This window comes from Cupressus sempervirens, chromosome 2 (assembly GCF_028749045.1).
Source record: "Cupressus sempervirens isolate cs-2001-9-10 chromosome 2, ASM2874904v1, whole genome shotgun sequence".
Taxonomy (NCBI): Eukaryota; Viridiplantae; Streptophyta; class Pinopsida; order Cupressales; family Cupressaceae; genus Cupressus; species Cupressus sempervirens.
This window is the reverse complement of record NC_143119.1, coordinates 732,716,641-732,744,630: the sequence shown is the minus strand read 5'-3', so window position 1 is coordinate 732,744,630 and position 27,990 is coordinate 732,716,641. Positions and strand designations below refer to the sequence as shown.

At 35.3% G+C, this 27,990-nt stretch overlaps 1 protein-coding gene across 1 annotated transcript; it reads right to left on the bottom strand.

Moving 5' to 3' along the window:
- Positions 1-86: 86 nt before the first annotated feature.
- Positions 87-25,153, bottom strand: LOC149575469 (peroxisomal 2,4-dienoyl-CoA reductase [(3E)-enoyl-CoA-producing]-like). The gene is made up of 3 exons (XM_089816043.1): positions 24,952-25,153; positions 24,656-24,800; positions 87-165 (listed from the first exon to the last, which is right to left on the bottom strand). The coding sequence occupies exons 1-3, from the start codon at positions 25,151-25,153 to the stop codon at positions 87-89; spliced, it is 426 nt and encodes a 141-aa protein (XP_089672169.1).
- Between the last annotated feature and the right edge of the window lie 2,837 nt (positions 25,154-27,990).

The window sequence follows — 27,990 nt, the reverse complement described above, 5'->3', positions numbered from 1 at the left end:
TATTAATAATGAAAATTTGATTTCATATATAACATGAAATGACTATTATATAAAAAAACTTAAACAAACACATATATAAATATGTACTACCGGTGATACACAGGACCCTGCAATCGCAGGGCTTGCGACGTATGTGGGTACAGTGTACCCCTGCCGTCATAGTACCTGCGACAATAGGTAAATTGTGACCACAGTGGGTACGAGTGTGTGGGTCTCGTCGCCCTCCACTTTTAAATTTACATATATATTTTTTAAATCGCATAAACGATTTCATTTGCTATTTAATATATGCAGTTTCAATTTTTAACAAAGTTTTTCTTTGAATAACATTTTAAAAACATATTCAATCAATCATGGTGAGATATCATTTGAATTTTAATTAAATAAATAAATATATGTATATGTGTGTGTGTGTGTGTATACGCAGAGTTTTATCAAGTATCATAGCATATATACATGTATGCAAATTCAAAAATATAAACATGTATATTTTACAATGAACATATACACAATTATTTAAAAGTTCCAATTTTCAGAATTTTCCTATAAACTATTTGATCTCTAAATTTATCCAATAATTCATCTAATGGGTTTGGCTATGAATTTAAACCCTAGCCCCATGTTCTTTTCAGATTTATGCATATACAGTTTCTCAAATAAATTTTAACTACCCATATTGAGAATGCATAGGAAAATCCTCAGAAAACATATGGAAGACATGAAGAAGACAGGAAGTGTAAGATGCGGAAATAGCATAAGTAAAATCACAAGAATCTACCCAGATTCTGATGCCAAATCGCTCTTCCTCAGAAAACCCACAGAGAAAGCTCCTCCCTTCTTCAAAGTTCTCGAGTCCTCCAATGCTCCAAAATGCTCTCCAAACGCTATGTTTAAGCTTCTAGGAATGCTTGAATATAAAGAGCTCTCAAGAAACACCTAGAATGTCTCTAGAAATAGCTAGAAGGTGTCACCAACTAAGCATGTGTCTTTTCCAACCTTCTAGATGAGTCTTAAGGTTGTAGACACCATGTGCTTAATTGGTGCACTAACCCCTATGTTGTTGACATATGAGAAATAAAAAGGTGTGTTAACTCCTAGGCAAGCTTATAACTCTTACTTAATTTTTATATAACTTCTATTTAAATTCTTATAACTTTCATTTTAATTTTTATAACTTTTATTATTATTATTTATTTATTACTTTATTATTATTTTATAATTATTATTAATTTTTAATTTCTAATTTTCTTTTATTTAATTCTTTTTCCTCAATTAATTCTCATTTAATTAATTATAATCAAAATATCAAAGATCATGATATTTTATATTAATTTCTTCAATTAATTAATTTATTAATTAAATCTATTTATTAAGACTTAATTAATAGAAAATTCACCATACACCTCCAAGATGAAATATGAAAACTCATCATAGAACAATTCACACAAAATCAGTCTAAAGGGTTAAAATCACAAAATATGTCACCTGACACATTCGGTGGGTAAAATATATAGATACTTGTCCTACCTCACTAGGACAAATGGTTTAAGGGTTTGGGATTTGGACTTGAGAATTTATTTCCCTTCTCTTATCATTGAGATAGTGTAATAGGGTATGCTCATCCTGGAAATTTAGGGAAGTCGATACCCGGTACCTACATCCTGCATAAAAAACCATGCATGTACATACAATATATATATATAATGCTAAGCTAAATAGGCAATGGCAGGAAGTGGTGCATCGTGTAGATCCCGACTAAGCAGGCGACTATGACTCCCTTCCTTAACCATATCAGAAATTCCATACAATATGAACAAACATGCACACCATACACATGCAAGTATGGGGTAAGTATCCATAATAAAGTACATGAGATAATAAACCATCTAACTAATCATCAACAATAACTGAAAGCAATGTAATGATCATCATGCATACATGAAATGTAAAGTCTAAATGATCTCATCATATACCAATTGAATCCATAACATAGTATCTGATAGTCTCAAAACAATACTACTAATCCATCAACATAAAACTAGTCTAACATAGTCCGATAATGATAACAACAATGTCCAAAAAGATGTGAACAAGGGTAGGCACTACACAATCACAAATCCACACAAGGAAAATAATTTTCCTCTATACCAAGTCCTAAAACTAATTATTGAGTTGATATTGAACTTTTCCAAATTTAGAATTATAATATAGGACCACATTACGATAATATATTACAAATTACATTAAATCTTTACAACTTTTCACAATTAGAACCAAATTATCAGCTCACTATCTTCAGAAATCTTCATGTAATGCTCATTGAGATTTATGCATTTAATGACTATATCTTCATCATGTCTTCTACTTCTATACAAGATCACATAACCAAATTCTATCTCTTTTAGGAGATATAATCAAAACATCAGTAATTGCTTCTTAGGAACTCTATCTGAATCTTGTCTTCAATAAATCTCATATATCTATCAGCCTTCTTCATATTTCCACATGCACACTTAACCACATCATTAGGACACTCTATAGAATAAATCTTCAAACTATGCATAGTCTCATCTTCAATCCTCAGATTACACAACCTCAATCTATGTCTACTATTCCGTCAAATCCCACAGAATAACATATATGTCGACATAAATGACAAACACTAATATGAATGCAACATATGATCATTCCACCAATTCTCCAGCAATATTAGGATACTCCCTCATAGGAATATCAATAGAAGTCATGCTAACATTTAGTTTCATCAATGGATATAATCTAGGCTTCCACTTTTCCAAGGAAATGATGTAGTTGTTGAGGGACAAAGAGCCCAAAATAACTAAAGTGAGGTCCTCTTTGGCTATGAACTTATACAGGTAGAGGCTACTGGACATAGAAGAGATATGTAGACTTATATGGATAAGCTAGTTCAAAACCATGGGAAACAAGAAAGTTGCAGAGAAATGTGGGAGTCTTAATACCTTTTTTGGTGAATCTTTTAGTTTTCCATATGCATTCCATGTAGTACTATTATTGTTAATATTATGAAGGAACTATTTACTCTTATAAAATATTTATGGATTTCCTCTAGTTCTATTTGTGCATAAAACTCGTATCTTTATCAAGTATCATTGTCCATTCCTTTGGTATTGGTGCTTCACCTAGTCCCAAAACTAAGAGACAATAAGATTAGTAGATAAATACTAAGTTGACATAAAAATGCATTTCATTATGCGAGATTTCACTAAGTATAATTCCACAGTCAATAAATTGACTCCCCTTACATATGATAATTATAAAAAAAGCACTAAATTTCTCAAACCCATTTGACTCATTACTCTCCATTAATTTGTAAAGTGAGACAATAATATTGGACATATATTGAGAAAAATAAAGTTCTATGAAAGATCTTGGTAAACTAAGTTTTTCCTCCTTTTAGATCTTGTAATTGTTTTTTTGCTATGATGTTGAGACATAATTTTTTGTTCTTAAGAAGATATTGTGCACAATATCTTGACTAATTCTCATAATTTGGCCCTTGGTAGACAACTTTAGAATAATTCAAAAAGAAATACCAAGTTGACTATCAACTTTACATCAATCATTAAGAAATTTCTAATGTCTAGGTTACAATATTTTTGTTCCAAGTTTATGCAATGATAGATGATTCCAAATTTTTGCACTGAGTTATGAAAATAATTAAAATATTTGCAAGTCTATAATCATTCTATTTATTTTTTTTCTTACATTTGGTATGAAAGTAACAATTTGGAGGTAAGTTTGACCCACAAATAGGTTTTCACTTCTATAACTCTCTAACTTTTTAGTGCAACTTTTCATTTTTTAACTTGAGAAATAATATGCTCCTTCTCTTAGACAACTTTGAGAAGAGTTAAAATTAGTTAGGGAATATGTTATGTTGATTTTAAATGAATTTTACTTTTAATTTACATTTCTTAAACACCCAACTAATGTTGGAATCAATTATTCAATTGTGTATTGCCATTGATGTTTACACAAATGTCAGTATTAACCAAGAAATATAGAGTTTTCAGTATTAACCTTGTATATCTCAATATTAACCAAACATTCAAGTTATGAATACTTTCCAATAGTAACTGATGAATTAAAGGAACCTTCTTGCAACATTGACTGAGTGGTTGGGCATCAAAAGAGTTTAGTGTTGACCTAGTGGTCGAGCAATGAAGATGTCATAGTGTCGATTGAGTGTTCAGTTCCAGTGTTGATCGAGTGACAACAAATTTAAATTGTAAAATGTTTTATTATTTGAGGTTGACTAATTGGTTGTTTAGTGATGTTTTGAAAGTATTTTCAAGCCAGATTTTTATAGATTATGATATATAAGAAAGGTGAAGTTGTGAGGATATGATGTGGAAATAGAAGATTAAATAAATGAATATGTGAATCAAGGAAAAGAAGAGTAGGAAAGTGTGGAAGTTAAGCTGCAAAGAAAAATCTCATTAGGAAGGATCCAGAGGTCAATACAGAATAGAGATCTAAATCAGAAAAGAAATTTGCATCATAAATCAAGGTAAATTACTTTTGCTTTCTAAAAAATGTAGCAGTAATCTCTTAATAGAGTTGACTTAACAGTCATTTTGTAAATCCTCTAACAAGGTAACATTTCAAGATTGAAGTGTTTGAAGACCTCTAACAAGGCCACTCCTAATAGGTTGATCTAAATCCTCCAATAGGGTCATACTTAATAGTATGTTTTGTAACCTTTAACAAGGTTGGCTCCTAACAAGACTCACTTTAGAAGAGTTAAAATTATTGTGACTAGTTGTAAGGTGGTTTTTCCCAAATTGGCTTTCCACATTAAATCTTTCTGTTATTTTTGTTCATGTTATTTACTTATGCTTTTCATTTTTGCAACTAAGGTACTAAAGGTTAAAATAGACTAATACATCTTAAGATTTCTTTGTTAACCAAGCATTAGTCAAATTCTAATGTTAACCAAGCTATCTAGTATTGCATTATCAGTTGAATTTTGTATTGACATCTAAGGGTCAAGGATTTTTTTTGTGGTAACTAATTCACTCCTCCCCTCTTAGTTACTTTTATTACATTTCCAAAAATTGGTATTAGACTTGTTGGCACTTGTAGGAAAAGGTTTTAAGGACCTAAATTAAAGATCATCGTGTCTTACAGAAGGGAGATTCCTAAACTTAATAAAGAATGATATTTAGCATGGTAGGAGTTGATGAAGCTTCATATATCAAGCATCAATGATGATGGTGTATTCTACCCAGAGAACAAATATGTGGAACCACCCAAGCTTATGTATGTGGAGAAAATAAAAGAAAAGGTTCATAATATTATGATGATTGATATTGCATCCTCTTTAAACTATTCTAAATTTGATGAAGTCAAGGATTTTCCTACTACATTTGACATGTGGGAAAAGTTGAAGAAAGTCTTTGGAGGTGACAAATATGTGCAAAGAGTCAAGGCAAAAAGTTTATGAGGAAAGTTTGATTAACTAAAGATGAAAGAAGTTGAGAACATCACCAATACTATGAAAGGGTCAAAGAAAATGTTAGTGCAATCAAAGATTCAAGAGGTACAATTGATGATGAAACCATAATCAACAAGTTACTAAGAAATCTTCTTCCTATTTATATAATTAGAGTTTCATTTATTAAAGAGATTAGATGAAATCAAACACATGATCTAACCCTAGATACTCTTGTGGGAAGATTGAATTCTTTTGAGTTGGATAACTTTGATAATTATGTTCCTTTTTCTTACAATCTTGAATATGCATTCAAAGTTAAACTAATCCTTGGTAGAAAAGGAGGGAAATCAAAACAAAAACAAGTTGAAAATGAAGATAAAGATGATTCAAATGAGGATCTTGAAGTTATTGAATCTCTCCTAGCAAAAAGAGCAGTAAAGGGAAATGGAAAATTCAAAGGAAAGATTCCATTGATTTGTTTCTCATGTGAAGAAGTTGGTGATATTGTTGTAAGGCATCCAAACAAAGAAGACAAAGATGAAAAGAAATTCAACAAATTCAAAGGAAAGAAAGACTTCAAAAACTAAAAGGACTTTAAAGGAAAAGGTAAGAAATCATGTTACAAAAGATTTTGATAGTGATGATGATGAGGATGAAGTAGTTTATATTGTTGTCAAAGATGATACTTACCTCTCATGTTAGAAAAAATGATATATTGATCATAGATAGTGTTTGTTCTCATCACATGACTAGTGATAAAATAAAATTTGAACATTTAGAACACAATGGTGGTGGAAGTGTAGATTTGGTAACAATGAACCATGTTATGTAAAAGAAAATGAATCATATAATTAACTGATAGAATCAAATTTGAGAATTATAATGCCCCACTTGGAGGTCCTTAGAACAAGGATAAATAAAAGCCAAAACACATTGTATTTCTCTTTAGAACAAGCATGGAATCAAACAACATCAACATGCAATTGATCAAAAGATCACAATGGAAGACTTAACCAAGCAATCTAAACATCCAATGATCTTCAAGCATCACTACATACCAATGCATTCAAACTAACTATGAAAATTTAAGGAATTAAGAAAAATATAATCTCTGATCTGTCAAAACCTAGGAAGGTGTGAAATCTAATATGGAGTCCAAAACACCTAAACCCACTTCCCAATCACAAAAAAAAAAATGCACCCTCTTTTTTGTGTGAGGAAGTACAAAAGAGCTAGACTCTACTTGCTTGTGCAATCAAGTGCTACCACCCATGCAAGGAAAATTTGCTGCCATGCAAGGAAACAACCTATCATGTGAGGAAACACTCCTTTGCGTGAGGGACCTTTCCTTTGCACGAGCAGATCACAAGGTCATGCAAGGAACACCTAGCCACTTAAGCTAGTACTTTATCACACTAGGAAGCTCTATGTTGCACATGAGAGAATGCATTCTTGCTCAAGCATCTAGCTAGGCCTACATGAAAGAATGCTTTCCTCATGCACAAAAACACATCTCTAGCATGAAAAATGATGAAAACAATAAAGAAAAGATAAAATAGAAACATGGAAAGAATAATTCCTCCACACTGGGGAGTACCAAAAAAACATAAATTGAGGACAAGGCACTCAAAAGCATGGAAATGAAAATGATATGAACATGAGGAGAACTAAACATCTAACCATGTACTCCATATCATCTAGTAATCATGCAAAAAAGTAACATCATAGTGAACATAAATCAACTATCACTATAAACTGAAATAACATAAATCAAATGGAAACAAACTTTAAAAGATATAAAGAACTACATGAGCATCTAGCTCTAAAACTAAACATGGAGGACTGTACACCAGTCCCCAACAATAGTAAAGGTAGTTATGCTTCCTAACCACGTTGAACTTGTAGGCCCACTCTCACTATGATGATAGATATAGTGATTCAACCACAAACACACATAGTACAATCATCCATGGCTAACACACATCCCCAGACACTACAAAGGACTAAACACAAGATCATGAGATAATGCAATACAACAGGTCTTGGTTAGACACTCTATGGGACTACTATTTAGGGACTCTAGTGGAGAGTAGATCTCTTGGAATTGTGAAGCCCAAACTAAACATCGTGCAAAAACTCTACCTTGGGAGGCCATCACACTGTGACCTTAGAAGATAACCATATAGATACCTTCCCTCAGATATACCACTAGGCACTCACAGTTTTATTATCTTAGTTTTATTACTCAATATTTTATTTAGTTATCACTTATTTAGAAAACTATTCACACTACCTTGTCAAAATGCAACCAGGGTAATGAGAGAAGCCCCTCCACATGTTTACCCTACATACCCATGCTCTTCACATGATGATTGCCTATAGGAAATTAAGTTTCCCAACCAAACCTCAATGAATCATAACTCCACTAATATCAAATGTGAGTTCAATCCTTGCAAGAACCTAACAAAAGCACATGCATGTGCTCATATGTGGGTACACCAACAACAAGGGTCAGATGAGAAACAAAAAATTATAAGTATAACAAAATCTCTCAACCGACCTATATTCAAGAGTATGGATTCAACACAAATCCCAAAGAAATAAAATACATCTAGGGTTAGATAGATATCCCTACATATAATTTATATCCACGAACAACTTTAGTGCCAAAAAAATTGAGAAATTTGGGTGACACACAAATCGAGGCAAAAACCAAAATGCTCAAAAATTAAAACCCATTATGTCATTGGGTATAAAAGTCACAAATACCAAATCAAAATTGGGTTCAGAGTTCATATGGAAAAATGACCAATATAATGACCCAAAACCCCAAATCTTGAAGTCCAAAAAGCCTCAAATGCTCATACCTGTCCAACTAGGTAGAGCTATCATGCATGAATGAAGGGGAACACTAGTTCTTAGCCTCGAAAAAATTTACTACTAGAAAGAGACTCCAAAATGGAGTGAAAGAAATAAAATGAGAGAGCCCTACCTTGCAGCCAAAATGGCTAAAACAAGAATGCACATGATAAATTAATCACCCTGTGGTCATTGCCAAAAATCTTAGCAAACAAAGGTCTCTCCAAGACGGATCCAATGAGCTTAACCTCGCGATGATCCCATGCCCATTGCCCCTACAAAAAATCAATCACTCAAATTTTTTTTTGTGAGAGAATTTTGGAATCTACTCTCCAAATTTCTATTCCACAAGTGAAGAGTGACTGAATAATTTCCCTTTTGGGATATATATTCACTTTTAAAGTGAAATATAAAATTAGGAAATTGATTGTGAGAAGAACCTCCTTATAGCAATATCGTGAGAATGCTCGAAATAACAGAATACAAAGTGATAGCAGAACTCAGAATAAATCTACTGATCGCAGGCCACTTCGAGGGGGTAACCTCCTTTGAGCAAGCTCAATACAATAAATTCGTCCGTGCCCATCAAGGGCCTCAACCTATTCTTATATACTGGGTACGATCTAGAAAAGTAATACTACCTATGCATGTGGGATAATAAAATAAACTCACGGGACGACTTACAAAGCATATGCGTCCAACAACTCTACTCTAACAAAATAAACAGAAGGAACACACAGGTTCCTAACAGATTGACCCACTAAAAAAACCCTTTCTCAACCCAAACAAAATTGAGTGATTCCATTTAAAATGAAATTCAACTATGACAAAGCTATTGGAAATTAAAATAATTAAATCAAATATTAAATTCCCATAAACTATTAAATTACAATATTTCTTAATAAATTTTGTGACAAATGCGAACCTTTATATGCACAAACATGCTCACAGGTCTAATCACATTATGCAAATGAGTTTGGATTTATTAAATTGTAGGAGTATTTAATTAATCAATTGCCCCTGTCAGGGATATAAATCCTACACATTGAACAACATGATCAAGTGCAATTGCATAGAATAATATAGCCAAAGCAATAAATGCGTTAAATCACTTAATTAACCATTTATTTAATCACATTAAAATAATCTATTCAAATAAGTCATTGCATCATAAAACACCTCAAAGCAAGAATGAAGTAAATAACCATAGAATCAAATCAAAGTATCCAAAATCTAATAAGTCCATCACATAATCACAATAGAGTACATGTTTGAATAAAAAATAACTAGATATCATCATAAAGCATCATGTCACATTAATAAGCATCATCATACAGATATGATCAAATTGAACATCATACCATCTCACATCTATCATACTGGCAAATCAAAATATAGTATGTGACCATTAGGGCATCCCAAATTTCATCCAACATGATTATCAAAGTATCTATCAAATCAAAATATATAACAAGGTACAAAATGCAAACATATGAGGCACTACATCCTCCCCTACTAGGCATAGTCTTACTCCTTAAAGGTTGCAAAAAGATAAGGGTACAAATCTCTCAACTGTGTAACATCTTCACAAGTAGCATAAGTCTCATCATTCGAGTCCCAATAGACCCTTACCTTCTCTATGTGCCGACCTCTGAGGGTCAACCTATGATGCTAAAGGATATGAATAGGATCTAAAGAAAGGTTCCCATCCTCCACCTACAAAGCATCCCAATCATGTACATGGGCCACATTGGGAATATAAAACCTCAAAATAGAAACATGGAAAACATCATGGATGCATGATAGGATAGGTGGAAATGCTAGTCAATAAACAATAGGGTCAATCCTCTCAAGGATCTCAAATGGTCTGAGAAAATTTGGTGCCAACTTAGAGCCTTTCCCATAACAGATGGGGCTCTTCCATGGATGCACTCTAAAAAAACCTAGTCACCAAATAAAAAGTGACAATCCAACCATAAACAATAGGGTCAATCCTCTCAAGGATCTCAAATGGTCTGAGAAAATGTGGTGCCAACTTAGAGCCTTTACCATAGTAGATGGGGATCTTCCATGGATGCACTCTCAAAAAACCTAGTCACCAAATGAAAAGTGACAATCCAACCTATGGGCATATGCATACTTCTTTTGCCTATCTTGAGCAGTAACCAAACGCTCTCTAATACAAGCAACCTACTACTCCATATCCTAAAGCATCTCTAGACCTAAAATTACTTGTCCTCTAAACAATCCCAACTCAAAGGGGTACAACATGGTCTACTATACAAGGCCTAAAAAGGTGGCATGCCAAGAGAACTATGGTACCCATTGTTATCAAAAAACTCAACAAGATATAGATAGTCCTCCCACTTCACCTTTGTGTCCATCACATACATGTGAAACATGTCTTCTAGAACTTTTTTCACTCTCTATTTGACCATTGGTACCTATGTGGTAAGCTGAACTAAAATTGAGTTGCATACCCAAAGCATGCTAGAGATATGTCCATAGTGATGAAGTAAACATTGGATCTCTATCCAATATAATATGATGAGGGATTCAATGCAATCAAAAAATGTCCTCCAAGAAAACATGTGCTATAGAAGAAGTTGTGTAGGATTTTCTCATGGGTGAAAAATATGCTACCTTAAATAACTTTTCCACTATCACCATAATACAGTCATGTCATCGTAATGACATAGGAAACCTTATGATAAAATTAATAGATATGGTATCTCACTTCCACTCTGGAATGGTATGTGACTGCAAAAGGCCTATCAGATGCTGATGCTCTACCTTCACTCTTTCACACTCAAGACATCAAGCAACAAAATTAGAAACATCACACCTCATTCCTACCCAAAAGTACAATTTTCTAAGGCCAACATGCATCTTCTTGACATTAGGATTTGTGGTATATGATGCACAATGTGCTTCTGACAAAATCAACATACATAGATCACCAGACGCCAGCACATAAATGTGCCCCAAGTATCATAAGCCATAAAAATATAGGTAATAACCTAAAAACCTCACTTCAAGGGTATGTCTAGACTCAATCTCACAAATCCACGTGTCACTAGGAAAAGCCTTCGAGATACAACCTTACAAATCCACTCCCAATGACAAAACTGATATCTCATGTTGTCTCCTACTCAAGGCTTCTACAACAATATTCTTTTTCCCTTTGATGTAGTAAACATCAAAAAAATATTTACACAAGAACTCCATACAATGATGCTATCATGCATTCAGGCTTGGATGAATAAAGATATAATGTATGCTATGATGGTTGCTATGCAGCTCAAACCTATGTCTCAAAAGGAAATGTCTTGAGTGCACAAGCACATGCACCATTACAACAAGTTCTAGATCATGGGTGGGGTAGTTAAACTCAAGGGCCTTGAGTTTTGAAGACTCATATGCAATCACACAACCATCCTACATCAACACTACACCCAAATCCTCCAAAAAAGCATATGTACAAACCATAAAATCACCTACAAGATTAGGCATTACAAGGACTAGTGCACTGGTCAAACACTCCTTAAGAGCCTTAAAAGCTAACTCACATTGATTTGAACAAACATACTTCTTTCCTTTCCACTAAAGAGAACTAATGGGATGAGCCACACATGAGAAATCTTTCACAAATTGATTGTAGTAACCAACTAATCCCATGAAACTACAAACCTCGAGAACACTAGTGGGTGCTCACCAATCTATGATAGCTTGGATTTTCTCTAGATACACTATAATACCATCACCTATCACAATGTGACCCAAATAATTCACCTTAGACTAGAAAAATATGTATTTGCCTAGGTTTCCATACAACTGATGGTCTCATAAACACTACAACACCTAGCATAAATGGACCTCGTGCTCTTCACTATGTTAGAATAGATCAATATGTCATCCAAGAAAATAAGGACACACTGATCAAGGTACACACAAAATACTCCATTCATAAGACTCATAAAAATTTATGGCACATTGGTTAACCAAAAGGGTACAACTTTAAGCTCATAATGCCCATAGCATGTACGAAAAGATGTTTGATGAATGTCAATCTCATGAATTCGAAGCTAATGGTATCCTAGTTTAAGAACAATATTTTAGAACACTCTCACTCCCTTCATCTAATTAAATTAGTCATCAATTCTTGGTGAATGATACTTTTTCTTCACCATTACCATAATTAATTACTAGTAGTCAATGCATAACCACAATTATCCATCTTTCTTCTTCACAAAAATGACTAGTGCACCCCATGGGAATACACTAGGATGAATATCGCCTTTGGCCAACAATTTTTCCAGCTATAACTTGAGCACACTCAACTCCTATAGTCATTTGGTAAGGAGCTCATGAAATAGGCTCTACTCCTAGAATGAATCAATGCAAAAGTCAATGTCACATTTCAAAAACATTCCTAGTATCTCATTAGGGAATACATCTGCATACTCATGGAGGAGTGGGTGATCATCTAGTGTCACCTCATGAATCTCAACCTCTTCAAGGTCATTAAAAAAGACCAAAAATATCTTACATCCATGCTACACACTCCACTTTAATTGATTAGCTAAGATCATCCGAAGTGAGATAGGCCTCTAGATCCCTACAAGCTCTACTTGCCCACCTGTGTCACCTACACATTGAACCAATTTACATTAAAAATCTATATTCATCTGATGGGAGGCTAACCAATCCATACCCAATATGATGTCATAAGATCCTAAGAGTAGGATACGAATATCAAATGTGGTGGTGAAGCCGCTCAAGTCCAACACACAACCCTTAACTATAGAATCCACAGTCACCTTGGAACCTATAGCTAACTTAACCTATCATGTAGCCACTAGGGCACATTTCTAACCAAGGGATGGTGAAATAAAAGAATTTGAAGCACCTATAACAATTACTAATATAGAATAAATACCATGCAATGTACCTATAGCCTCGACTATGGTACCTTGGTGCTCAACTTGATGATTATCAACTGCCTCAAACACCTTATGGGCTTTACTTGCATCTCCAATGGTAGGCTCCAACATAGTTGCACCTCTGCTAGGCCCTATATATTTCTTTAAAGGATACTCCACTTCTCTATGGCCAAGCTAACCATAAGAAAAACATGCTCCTCTAGTATTGGAACCCTATCCACATCCATTATGAGAAGCACTAGAATAAGGTGTAGTTCCCTTGCTAGAGTTTTGGTAACTACTATGAGATGGGTGATTATGATGGGGATTTTGACCTCTACTTTGGTCATGCCCTTTTTCTCCTATGAAACTTGAACTGTGTTCACCCTTAAGCCAATATTGATGGTTCTATCACTTTTGGTAATCATGAATGCCTTGCAAGGGTGCTGATTGGGTTTGACCCTTTCTTGAGAACTATTTCAAAGGGGATTATGCATCCTACCTTGAAGGTCATGTATTATGTCTCTAAGAGCTTGATTTACCACCAAACTCCTTAATCACATTACCTTCTGCAATCCTTTCCTTTTTGGCAGCAAAGGCAAGTGTCCTAGGATAATGCATTTGGACATCTCAAATGATGGAGTTCGTAAGAACTTAGAAAAAATGCTGAGTAAAGAGTATCTCATCATGGTTATAGAATGAGTACTACCTAAGCTCAAAGAATATCATCTCATATTGATCCACCAACACATTCCCTTTTTTAATCTCATGGAACTCATCTGCCCGAGCCTCGTTGAACTAAGGGGATAAGAACCTCTCTCTAAATCTCTCCACAAAGATCTCCTAGGTAAAATATGCTATACTGATATGGAGATTTTTCCCCTCAATGTTCCATCGAATAGATGCATGGTCTCTCAACTACATGATAGCACAACAGGCTTTTAAGTTTCTTGCATATGGATACATAGAAAAGAAACATTCCATATCAAGTAACCATGTCTCAGCCTTGGGGCCACCTCCCTTACCATCAAAATATTGCAGTTTAGACTACTGAAGGAATTTCATCATGTCCATTTCAATGGAATCCTCATCATTATGTTCTTGACCTCTCTCATGGTGCCCTCTGTCACTAGGTGGTGTGTGAGAATGCTCATGCTCATAGTCATACCCACATTCCTCTTCATATCTATGCTCTGACATGTGGGAATCTCCATGGTGAGATCCCTCTTCTTGGCCATGGTCATGCTGTTTTTCCTCAACTCGAGGTCCCAATTGAGCTATAATCTCTTATAATAAAGGCAATAGTTCCCTAACATCACCCTGATTGTTATTACCTTGTCCTCCCTCAACTTCTTGATGTTGTTCCTCATGATGTTCTTCTTCATTGTCATTCCATCAATTGTTACCTCAACTGCCAAGTCTACATGTAGGAGGCATCACTAAAGGAGCAAAAAGATAAGAGTTAGAGTCATAAGAAATAACATAAGTATCGTAAGCATAAGCTAAAACTATTGGCATTATGTTATATTTTTCATTAGTGACAACACTTACTCAATTCTGAATGCTTACCGAGCATTCAGTGGTTACCTTGTAAGCTTAGTAGTTAAGCAGTTTACATCGAGCATTCCTGAAGCTACTGAGTGAATACATGAAATGTGAAGACTAGTAGTGTCTATCGAGCTTCTCAGTATCTATCATGCTTCACAGTGTCTACCAAGCATTAAGTTTGTGTCATGAAGTTTAGTGTAAACTGAGCATTGGAAGAAGTAGTGTTTACTGAGTGAAGCAAGGTAAACTCAGTATGCAGTATCTACTAAGTGACACTACATGTACTAAGTCACTAGTTGTTACTGAGTTCAGAACTACATCGAGTGATTAGTATGGACTGAGCCTTCACTTCTACCAAGTGCATGACAATATTGAGTAATGCAGTCGACCCTGTGTATTAGAAGGTCACCGAGTCAATTCAGTGAACCTAAGTTATTTATTGTTGGGCTGACTTTGTAATATATTTGTTCACTTGTATTTTAGCTGACCTTTTAGTTTTGTAAATTTGAAAGGTATATATGTAAGGTGTATTGCAAGATATCAAGGGTATGAAGAAATAGCAAAGTAAAATAAAAAGATATGTGAAGGTTTTTCAGCAGCAGTTCAAGGAATACGACAAGGTCAATACAGAGGCAAAAAAATTATATCCACCACATAAGGTGATTAGTGTATAAAGGATCTTATCAACAATCAGTTGTAAGTAGATCCACTGCTTCGTCTTAATAGGTAAATCGGATTTTCTAAATCCTCTAACAAGGTAGAATTAACAATCTTTGTATAAATCTCCTAACCGAGTGCATACTTCATTGTATGTTTGTAAATCCTTTAACAAGGTGGACCTAGTAGTCCTTCATGCTCCTAACAGGACAGATCACCAGAAGTGGTCAATGTAAGCCTTAATGGGCCAACTTTATGCTGTAGTATTGAAGTTTTGTGGGTATCATCCCCACCCTAGTTTTACTTTCTATTTGGAAGGTTTTTGGTTCACCAAAATATTGTGTTCTTTTATGTGATGAATGATTTACCTTTCAATATTGATGTATATAGTAGTATAGATGGATGTGTGGTAAATTTAAAGGAAAGTTTTAAAGTTATTGATTCACCCCTCTCCTCTTAGTAACCTATCATATATTGAATATTTCCAACAATTGGTATCAGAGCTTTGTGGTTCTCAGGATAAAAAGCTTTGCAACTTGAGCAAAGATCTAAGGACAAATTGAGATATTTAGACTTGGCAAGGCAATTGACAATGAAAAGCTAGATCTAGAGATGACCATAGCTCAACTCAAAGAAGCAAAAGAGCATGTTTCCCAATCCCTGAAAAGAAGGAAGGAAGTTGCAAGACAAAAGGATGACCATTAGTATGTTGAAGAGAAGATTGAATAATTTTTCCCACCAAGCATCTCAGATGAAGCTAATGAGGCAATCAAAGAATTCCTAGCAAAGAATGGCTCTTTGCAAGAAGAAGTAAGGAAACTTAAAAGAGAACAAGAAATCCAATCAATTAGGCTATGTGAAATTTTGGAACAAAGGGATAAGGAAAATGAAGACTTGGAGGCAAGAAACAATGAAGAACAGAATCAATCCAATCAGCATGAAGACCTCATTGATCAAATCACTGAAGCAAATGAAGAAATCAGAATTCTCAAAGCACAGAATGAAAGAATAAGAAGTGATCTAAATTATGAAAGGGAAATCAATGAAAGAACAATGAGAGAACTAAGATGTGAAAAGAAAATAATTGAAAAATTAAAGGATGACCTAAATGTTTTAAAAAAAATCAATGAGAGAATATTGAAATCACAAGAAGACATGAATCAATTGAATCAGCAAAATGAGAAGAATCTTCATAGGCAAAAAGGTAAAGTAGGACTTGGATACAATGAAGAACAAGGTCAATCTTCTAAGAAAGGAGCAAAAAGGAATCTAAAACCCTCATGAAATAATTGTGGGAAAATTGGTCATACATCAAACAAATGCTGGAGCAATGTAAAAGGAAAATTCAATGGAAAGTGCTATAACTATAATCAACATGGTCACAAAGCCAATGAATGCAAGGAGAAACCAAAATTTGAAGGTAAATGTCACAAATGAAAAAGGCATGGTCACAAGGCATCTTAATGTATATTTAAATCATTCAATCTAGCTGAACAATTAGTAAAGGCAATATTTGGATGGAACTACAATACCTGGTGCAGATGTCATTATTGTGGAGAATATGGACACACTGGTATAAATTGTGCAAGGCATCACCTAAGGAAGAAGGAAACTACTATAAGGTGTTACACATGCACTAAAATCAATCATATAGCTAAAAAATACATGAATATAGGCAAAATTGAAGATGAAAAGAAAGCAAGGGCTAATAACATAAGGAAACAAATGAAGTAGCAATGGATTCCTAAATCCACTGAAGATACAAGCTCAAATCATGGAAATGTAGTCACTCAAGAAGTGGGTGACTCCATCCCCTCAAACTAAATTCCTAAGAATGTGTTGGAGTTTTACTCAACAAGAAAATCATTAGTAGATCCAAGAAATATGAGGAATATAAATGATTCAATCAGTATTCTAGATACACTAGGATCATAGAAAGGTTATTTTTTATTGAGGTGCATTAGACTCCACTGAGGAAAGTTGGTTAAAGACCTTACCAAGCAAGGTCGAGAGCAAAAATAATTTGGTTCATCTGTCGAGTTGATACTCTTACCGAGTTAATTCAGTGGATGATAGTCTATTATGCACTATCTTAGTGTGGTACCTAGCATTAATGGTAAATTTTCATCAAAAAAGGTGGAATTCAACTTCATTTTTCACCATGTCTTCAAGAGCAAAGAGATTTCTAGGTGCATTCAAGTGATTCCAAGTGATTTTGAATGAATTTGTAGTTAGGGAATTCATTTGAATATTTCATCACTTATCGAGCAGAAATGGCATTCAGAAGTACTAGCAGCAGCAAGGTGAAAGAGGATTAGAGATGTTGGTCAAGGGTGTAGAGTGGAAAGCACCAAATTTCAAGTTAGTTCTAGTAGTGGCAAAGGCACTCGACCCTAGTGGCACACAATCAAAAATTCCACCAAAGGTACTTCTGATTAACGATATCTACACTCATTTTAAGTGTTCAATTCAAGAGATAGGAACCCTAGAAATGGATAGTGCTTTAGAAGAAATGTGTGTTGATGGCTCGCTGAAACTTTAGCACAAGCATTTGGAAACAAAAGGGTAGACATACATATCACACTTTCCAAGAAGCTTTCAGATAAAATGGATTAGGTATATTCTTAGCCATGTTCACAATGGTCAGTTATGGTCAGAGCAGCCTATATTGATCAGCAAAAAGATGATTCACAAGATTACTGGCCTTCCCATTCTAAGCAAAGCTAAATCTAACAAAACCCTAGGTCAAGATGAACTCCAAAAGAAAACCCTAGCCAAGTGGGATGGTAGAGACTTGAAAATTAGCACCGTTACTGATGTAGAGACGAGGTTCAGAATTCATGTAATTTCTCACAAGATTTATAGTTCCAGTCATTTGAACAACATGTCATGTGAGGTAGTAGAATTAGCATTCAAAGTTGTGAAGAAAAACTTGGAATTTGACCTGTCAAAACTACTACTAAAGCAACTAAACAAGAATATGGATAGCATTAGGTCATCAAAGAAAAATCCCTACAAATTTGGTTCTTTATTAACATGTTTGTTCTTTTATGTGCAAAAATTCTTTCCATCCAAAGGTTATATCAAATGGAGAAACGATGTTCCCATTTTGTATTAGATAAATGAGTTTATAGCATAAATGAGTGTAAACTTTGACAATATAATGGATACTAATTTTGAAGACTTCAAAGAAAGAATGAACAACAAGTTCAAGATTCCTCCTAAACTTGTTGAGGACTATAAAGATGATGTATGTTTCATGGTAGACTGCGATAGAGTATACATTTAGGTAGTCAGGCCTCGAGTTGCATGGGTGAAACCTCTCTCTTATGAGGTCAATATTGATGAAACTAGGGACATCATTGAAGCACTGGTAAATGAACCTATAGATCCCAAGCAACTAGTCTTTGGAACTTATGATGAGGCAAAAGCCATAATTGAATTGGAAATTAAGCTACCTCGAGCAATCAACAAAGGTAAGAGAAAGATTGCTAAGATGAAAATTGTCACTGGTCCCTTAATGCTTACTAAGGGAAAATGAGAGGATGAAGAAGAGGATCAAGAACAAGAAGATGAAGAGAAAGAATCAAAAAAGGAGGCAAAGCAAACAAAAAAGAAAGGGATGGTTATCATTACTAAACCTCCAAAGGCCTCCAAAACTATTTTCACTAGGAGAGGTAAAGGAAAAGATAAAGGTGAAGTAGTATTTAACAAGCCCCAACTCACCTTCCAAGAAAGGCTAAGATAGATGGAAGAAGGAGTTGGCATCATAAACTTCAAGGCTTTAAAGTTTGAAGCTAGAACTAATGCCAAGAAGATACAGATTGAGGAGCTAGTACTCACCAAAATGGGAAAGTGGAAGTATTCCCCTGACTAGATTGCTCCTCAGATCTCAAAAGAATTATTAGTAAGACTACAACCAAGGTGGGAGTTAGCCACACAGATAGCCAAGGACATCTATGAACAATCCTTGAAGAAACTATTGCCAAATCTCACTGAGGTAGAAATAAAGGCAGCCATGAAGAATAATGAAGGCAAAATGATGATCATATTTCATACATGTTTGATTCTAATTAAGGACATTGAGAATGTTGTAAGAGATTCAATAAACATGTGGAAGAATATCTATCATCTGCATAAGCCTAGTGATGATCTAGTTGAGATCAAGGATGATGATGGTGATAGTGATGGTGAAGAAGATGACAACACTCCATGTACTACTTTTGATGTTGAAGATTATCAAGCACTAAGGGCTGATGATGAAGAGATAAGGGAAGAAGCTGAAGAGGAAGAAAAGGAGGAAGTGGATGAAGAAGATGATCCAATAAAGATTGCAACAGAATTCATTAATTCCCTTCCTCACTCTCCACCTAAGCTGGCATCATCATCAGGGTTGGAGTCAGCTTCAACAGGATTGATTGCATCCACATTAGAAATATCATCTACTCCTACCACCCCACAGCTCCAGGTATCTTCTATGGAAGTATTAGTTACTTCATCTACCAAGCTAAAACCCTCTTCATCAGTACCTGATCAATCCATCACAGCAACATGCACAACTGTAAGTTCCACAACTTCATGTATAGTAAGTCTACCAACCCATTCTACAATTTTGTCTGCCATAGATTTGATTGCACCAATTTTTGTTAGTTCTTCAATTGTAAATATTCTAGCTTATACATTACCTATTAGTAAATCATTTTTGGGAAGCACATCAATTTTGAATATAGTTGTTAGTTCTCTCAGTATTCCTCCAGTTGGACCAATTCAAGTTTTTTCTACTAGTCCATCTATATCAACTATTGTTTCTATTTCAAAATCTAAGGAAGCAAGCACTAAAGTAAAACCAAAGACTCCTCTAAAACTTCTACTTACTGGTAGGGAAATTGATGAAGATATAGACTTGGATAAAGAAATTATCATTCCCAAGATAGATTTGGACACTACCTCAGCCAACGAAATGAGATTGGTCAGTCAGCTTTTAGAACAAAAGGTAAGGCAAAAGCAGCTAAGAGAAGAGAGGGATAAAGAATACACAATAATCAAGAATGCCAAAAGTATAATTACTGAAGCTATTGGTGTTGATGTTGATCCATCTCAACACATTTTGTTACAATTAGAAGAGGTTGTAAATAAGTTCAATGAGGACACCTATAGCCAAGAGAATCTCATTGAAAAGGTAGAGAATAAATTTGACAATAAGGTGCTTGAGCACATTGCCATAAAGCAAGTAGAATTATCCACAATTTTGAGCAACCTTGAGAAATCTTTTACAAATGTAACATTACTTCTTGGCAAGCTTTGTGATGTTATTGAGTATACCAAAGATATTAAAGAAAAACTAAATAAGATTGATGTGGATATGAAGGCTAGTGCTCAAAAGTTACAGCTTGACCATAGTTCAAGCTCTTCACATCACATGAAGGTGAAATTTTTGTTAGAAATGCAAGTAGAGTTACTTAGAGAAGAAGCTAGGATCAAGTCTACACTGATTGACATCTAGAATATGATCCTTCTAGTCATGGACCAAATGGAGAAACATATTGCTTATTCAAAAACATTTATCCAAGACAAAAATTTTTCTATAGTAGATCATATGATTGAACTTTCTACAGAAGCTCAAGTGGCACTCTCCACCTGCAAAATTTTGCAAGATAATTGGGATAAGACATTGTCTCTTATTCTCAAGGTACACTCCAAATTTCTCTCACATTTTAGTGTCTCTATTTGAATTTATTGTATATACTCTTTGGCATTATTGTCAAAAAGGGGGAGTATGAGATGAAAAAGAAAAGGGAGCAAGGGGAGTAAAAGAGACTTGTGAAGAAATAAGAAAGAAAATAATTTGACATATGTACAGATAAAAGCTATGTATATATATTATGCCATATGTATGGGGGAGATATGTAAGATATGTATATACAACAGCTTTACAAAGATCAATTTTGAAAAATCAAAATCAGAATGTTAGTTAACATAAGTTTTGGTTCATAAGTGTTTTTTTCACTAATGCCAAAGGGGGAGATTGTTGGCATTATGTTATATTTTTCATTAGTGACAACACTTACTCAATTTTGAATTCTTATCGAGCATTCAGTTGTTACCTTGTAAGCTTAGCAATTAAGCAGTTTACACCGAGCATTCCCAAAGCTACTGTGTAAATACAGACAATGTGAAGACCAACAGTGTCTACCAAGCTTTTCAATATCTACCATGCTTCACAATGTCTACCGAGCAGTAAGTTTGTGTCATGAAGTTCAGTGTAAACTGAGCATTGGAAGAAATAGTGTTTATTGAGTGAAGCAAGGTAAACTTAGTATGTAGTATCTACCAAGTGACACTACATCACTAGTACATTTGAGACCATTTTTTGACCATTATTGGTCGAAATTTTGACCCAATTTTTGACCAAATTTGACCAACCCATTGGTCGGAATTTTTTCGGTCAAAATTTTGACCAACCTTCTGGTTGGTCAATTTTTTGACCAATACGTTGGTTGAAAAACCTCCATAGCCATGGTACAAGTTCTGCCAAGAATTGGTCAAAATTTCGACCAATAAAGGTAGAAAATTTTGACCAACAAAGGTAGAAATTTTGACCAATGAAGAAAAAAATTTTGACCAATAAAGGTGGAAATTTTGATCAATAAAGGTAGAAATTTTGACCAATGAAAGTCAAAAATTTTGACCAATGAAGGTAGAAATTTTGACCAATGAAGGTCAAAAATTTTGACCAATGAAGGTAGAAATTTCGACCAATGAAGGTAGAAATTTTGACCAATGAAGGTCAAAAATTTTGACCAATGAAGGTAGAAATTTCGACCAATAAAGGTAGAAATTTCTACCAACAGGTAGGTGTAAATTTTTTTTCAGGCATTCTATAAAACAGTCACATGCCTTACATATGATATGACATTTTGCATGCATCCTGCACTCTCTCATCCGGCTGATGATGGATTACGGAGAGTGATCTGAAACCATGATGCTAAAAAACACACACAATCAAATCCAAAACAAACTTGCATTACAAATGGATTGTGGAAATCTGATATTGTTAATTTTGCACGCATGTCTACCAAGACAAATATATGTTTAAGTTGTGATTGTCCTAGTAGAAATGCATGCAATTTTACCAATATCAAATTTCCACAATCCATTTGTAGTGCAAGTTCATTTTGGATTTGATTGTGTGTTTTTTAGCATGATGGTTTCAGATCACTCTACGTAATCCATCATTAGCCAGATGAGAGAGAGTGTAGGATGCATGCAAAATGTCATATCATACACAAGGCATGTGAACTATTTTATAGAATACCTGAAAAATACTGATAGTAACTAATATGAAAAATATATAATTAATTATATGATTGAGACAAATCATGTATTAGTGAGTTGGTCAAAATTTTGACCAAATTTTTTTTGACCAATGGGTTGGTCAAATTTGGTCAAAAATTGGGTCAAAAATTTGATCAATGAAGGTCGAAAAATGAACCCAAATGCACTAGTGCAAGTATGCTCACCAAGTTGACTCTTTGAGTTCGGTCATCAAGTCACCCCACCAAAGTGCCTCATCAAGGTCAGTCTTTAGGTCTTCTCATTGAGCTTGCTCACCAAGTCAGCTTGCCATGTCACGTCTCTAAGTGGCCTCGCTAAGTCGGCTTGCCAACTTGCCCCACCAAGTTGTCACTTTAAGCCCACTCACCATGTTAGATCACCAGGTTGACTCCCCAAGTCAGCTTGACAAGCTGACAATTGAAGTATGCTCACCAAGTTGACTCTCTAAGTTTGCTCACCAAGTCCGCCCCTTAGGCCAACTCTCCAGGTCAGCTCACCAAGTCACCCCCACCTAGTCACCTCAACAAGTTGACTCATTAAGTTAGCTCACGAAGTCGACTCACCTAGTGGTTTTACCACCTTGCCCCAGAAAGTGGGCTCACTTAGTGTGCTTACGAAGTTGCCCAATAGAGTTGCTTCTCTAAGCTCGCTCACCATGTAAACTCACTTGGTCAGCACACCAAGTTGACACTTTAAGTTTTCTCATCAAGTCACCCAACCAAAGCGCCTCATCAAGGTCAGTGTTTAAGTACACTTAGTAGGTCGGCTCACCAAGTCGCTTCGCAAGGTCACCTCACCAAGTGGCCTCGATAAGTCAACTCACCAACTTGCACCACCAAGTCGCCACTTTAAGTCGACTCGCCATATCAGCTTGCCAGGCTGACTCCCATAGTCAGCTCGCCAAGCTGACAATTCAAGTACGCTCACCAAGTCAACTCTTTAAGTTCATTCACCAAGTCTGCCCCTAGGTCAACTCTCCAAGTCAGCCCACCAAGTCACCCCCACCGAGTCACCTCAACGAGTTGACTCTTTAAGTCAGCTCATCAAGTCTACTATTCAAGTATGCATGCCAGGTTGGCTCGCCAAGCCCACCAAGTCATGTCACCAAGTCGATTGTTCAAGTACACTCACAAAGTTGACTCTTTAAGGTCGGCTCGCCAAGCCGGCCCACCAATTCATGTCGCCAAGTCGCCTCACCAATCTGGCTCGCCCACATGTCCCACCAAGTCCCCAAGTCTTCTTGCCAAGCCGACAATTCAAGTGCACTCACCAAGTCGACTCTTTAAGTTTTCTCACCAAGCCCAACCCCTAGGTCGACTCTCCAAGTCAGCTTGCCAAGTCACTCCCACCCAGTCACCTCAATGAGTTGACTCTTTCAGTCAGCTCACCAAGTCTACTATTCAAGTACGCATGCCAGGTCGGCTCGCCAAGCTAGCCCACCAAGTCATATCACCAAGTCGATTGTTCGAGTATGCTCACAAAGTTGACTCTTTAAGTTCGCTCATCAAGTCACCCCACCAAAGCACCTCATCAAGGTTAGTCTTTAAGTCCGTTCACCAAGTCATCTCGCCAAGTCACTGCACCAATTTGACTCATCTCTCGCCTCACCAAGTGGACTCGCTAAGTCAGCTCGCCAACTTGCCCCACCAAGTCGACTGTTCAAGTATGCTCGCCAAGTTGACTCTTTGAGTTCAGTCATCAAGTCACCCCACCAAAGTGCCTCATCAAGTTCAGTCTTTAGGTCCGCTCATTGAGCTTGCTCACCAAGTCAAATCACTATGTTGCATCTCTAAGTGGCCTCGCTAAGTCGGCTCACCAACTTGCCCCACCAAGTTGCCACTTTAAGCCCACTCACCATGTTAGATCGCCAGGCCGGCTCCCCGAGTCATTTACAACATGACTAGGAATACCTTCAATTGGACTAGATGCAATACCATTTACACATATTCCATAATCTGCCCCCCACTCTAAAGCCATAGATCTTGTAAGACTATCAACAGCTGCATGTAAACAAAACAAAACTTTGCTAGATAACTTATTTAAATTATTATGTAAGTAAAATGAATCTCATGTTTATGTTGAAACATTTAAATTTATTAAATATTTAATTCAAATCTTAATCCAAGAAGAATATAATGATTAAAAATGAACCTTTGCAGCAGAGACATGAATTTGATACTAGAAAGCTGAGGTACTGTATTGTAGCACTTAAGTTTAAAATAACACCAGCCTCTAAAGGAGGCTTTCCAATTCCACCTTCCCTCAAATACTTCAATGCTGCTTGACTCATTGTAAATGTGCCAACAACATCAATATCTAGTACAACAACCACATGTAATTTATCTAACTTCATGCTACAGTTAGGGAGAAAAGCTAAAACATCTAAAAAGAGTTGACAAAAACTTAGCACTTCCTCCATTGACATACGTCATAATGAACTAAAAAGTATGAGTCATCTACACCCTTCAAAAACAAGTCCTTAAGAAATTATGCTTCAATAGAGAGATCAATTCAAACATCCAAGTGACTTGGCACTATTTCGCAGAACATCAATGTCAAAGCAACTTCAATAAATCACTCAACCTCATTAGGAAACCAGTTTGAATTTCTTTCCCCATCATTTGCCATAGCATAACTAATCAAAAACATGCGTTCTTAGACAATGGAAAATACTCAAGTTGTAGTCTCCCTATGTGTGCTCCCACAAAGCACTCAGTCATTTCTCATCCACAGGTTTCAATACCCTCATTAGATCATCCACGTTCGAGATAATAATTGTGAAAGACTATAATGCACAATAATTAATAAATATTGTATAGATTATGTCAAAACTTAATGAATTTCTTTTGCTACTCTTTGTTTGAAGGAATTACATCGAGGGAGTGCTCACAAAGATGAAGCACCACGACTTGCTCAAAGGCTCAACAATTCCAGTACTACTCCAGCTCAAGAAGGCTTAACTATGGAGTTTCCTCCATGGTTTAAACCACTCTACTTGGAATCCCATTTGCAAAACCTATAACAAGTGTTGTGCCTTATGAACCATTCATTAGAAAGCCCCTTGAGCTCATCAATAGATAAGCTTAAGATATTTTCCACAGCAAGTCAAATTGTGATATTGCTATCACGATTCAACTGTACATTTTTTGAGTCAAACCCATTGACTCATGAATATAATATATGACCCAAGAAAGAGGGTGAAATTGTAAATGTAATGGATTATACATCCTTTCCTCCTACTACTAGATGACTAAAGGTGCTCGTGTGCTAATTGTACCCCCTTTTCTTGTAGTTATTTGCAATTCGTACCATCCGATCAGTATAGAAATTTGTCTACAATTAGCTGATGTAACAGATACAGTATAGTATGATAAAAGTAACAGGAGGGACAAAAGCTTCAATTCTTGTATGAAAATTACCAGTTCAATTTTTGAGTAGAGAGAGAAGTAACAACAGAAAAATGATATATGCATTCAAGGTAAGTGGAAACGCAACTTAATATAAATGAAGCAAATGTTTCTAATCAGTAATGACACTTACAAACTGAGCATAAGTATACAAGAAAAAAGGATGCATTATGATAGAGTATAAAAGACTAGGCACACCTATCCAATTTAGAGTTGTAGAATGTTCTACATTTTGAAAAGAAACACTGAAATCAACAGAGATGTAGATTCATTACAGAAAATAGAAAAAGATGTAACAAACTGGAATCTTTCTATAGATGTTTTCATGTCAAGATTATCTACAGCTGAGAGTAACAACAAAAGATATCCAGAAGCCATCACTTTTATGCATATAGATAATGGAAATATTTTACATTTTGTTATAGGGGGCAGTTTAAGACAAGAAATAACCCCTTAGTTATGATTCTGGGCATTTTAAGCTACAACATGAAGAAATCAGGAAAAAATTGAAATATACTTAAGCTTTCATACTAAGTTCTAGTAGCTTAACATACAAACAGAGCTCCAAGATAAAAAGAAGGAAGAAAGAAGATTCCATTTTAAAAGCCACATCCAAAAAATGTGAATGAAGGAGTATGAACCAGTAATAAGTAGCTACAGCATAATGAAAATCAGGCGGATGAGAAACATGCAAAACGCTATGTGTTCTAGCTTTCTCAACATTTCCAAAAAATGTGAATGGAGGAGGCAGAAAATGAATAAATGTGCCATGGGAGCCATCTATAAATGCCAAAAACAATAGTGTACATCCAGATTTGACTAAGAAATGCAAAAAATAGGAATTAATCAGTGATACCGGCCTCAATATCTCGAAAAATGCTTAGAAATTGTAACAATATTTCACCTTATAGCAGGAAGCAAGTGATAGTCACAACTGGAATGAAAGGTTGAAAAGGGAGGAAAAAGATACCCATCAGATGTGCAGCCATGATAGTAAGACTCCAAGAAAAATAACACACATCTCCAATGGTGGCAATAAAACCCTATCTCCACAAAAAGATAGTCAAGATTAGTCACGACAAGTAAAAATCTTTACATTTTCTGTTATCCCACTCATCCTTGGCGGCTTAGATAAAAAAGAAACAACAAAAGAACAAGTGATGACTGCTCCTAGTAAGACTCCAAGTGCAGAATCGCGTCAAACTTCAATTTGCAGACCCAGAAGTAACTCTCGTAGTAAGAAGCAGAAAGTAAAATAAAATTAACTTAACTCTGTGGCTATAGAGAGATGCCCCTTATGACCTGTTTCAAGTCCCTAAAGCCTCATTTGTGCAAATAGAATAGGAATATCAGATGGATATAGATGCATAATGGTTTATGTAAACTGATAAATATTTAAACAATTATGATATTGCTATTAACTGTATAGTTTTAGAAAAGAGTAATTTTGGAAAGCTCATATGTAACAATCCATCGCTCCTCTACGAGAGGGTGACTGTAGATAGCTCAAGGCAAGGACCTATAGGTAATTGTAGCTTATGTGATAGAAATCTGGAGAGAAAACATATTAGTATCTGCTTAATGTTTGTTATATGTACTGTAGTTCTGTATTGATTAATTCGTAGGTTACTCTTCCACATTGTTTACAAGAGGCATTATTGGACATCTGTTCTACTATTTTTCTTTGAAGTCTCGAGAAAAGAAAAAATCATGGAGACTTCTTTTCAAGGCCTCTTTCATGGGGCATCATGTTTGCTAGAGTCGGCTCAGGAATAATTCTGAA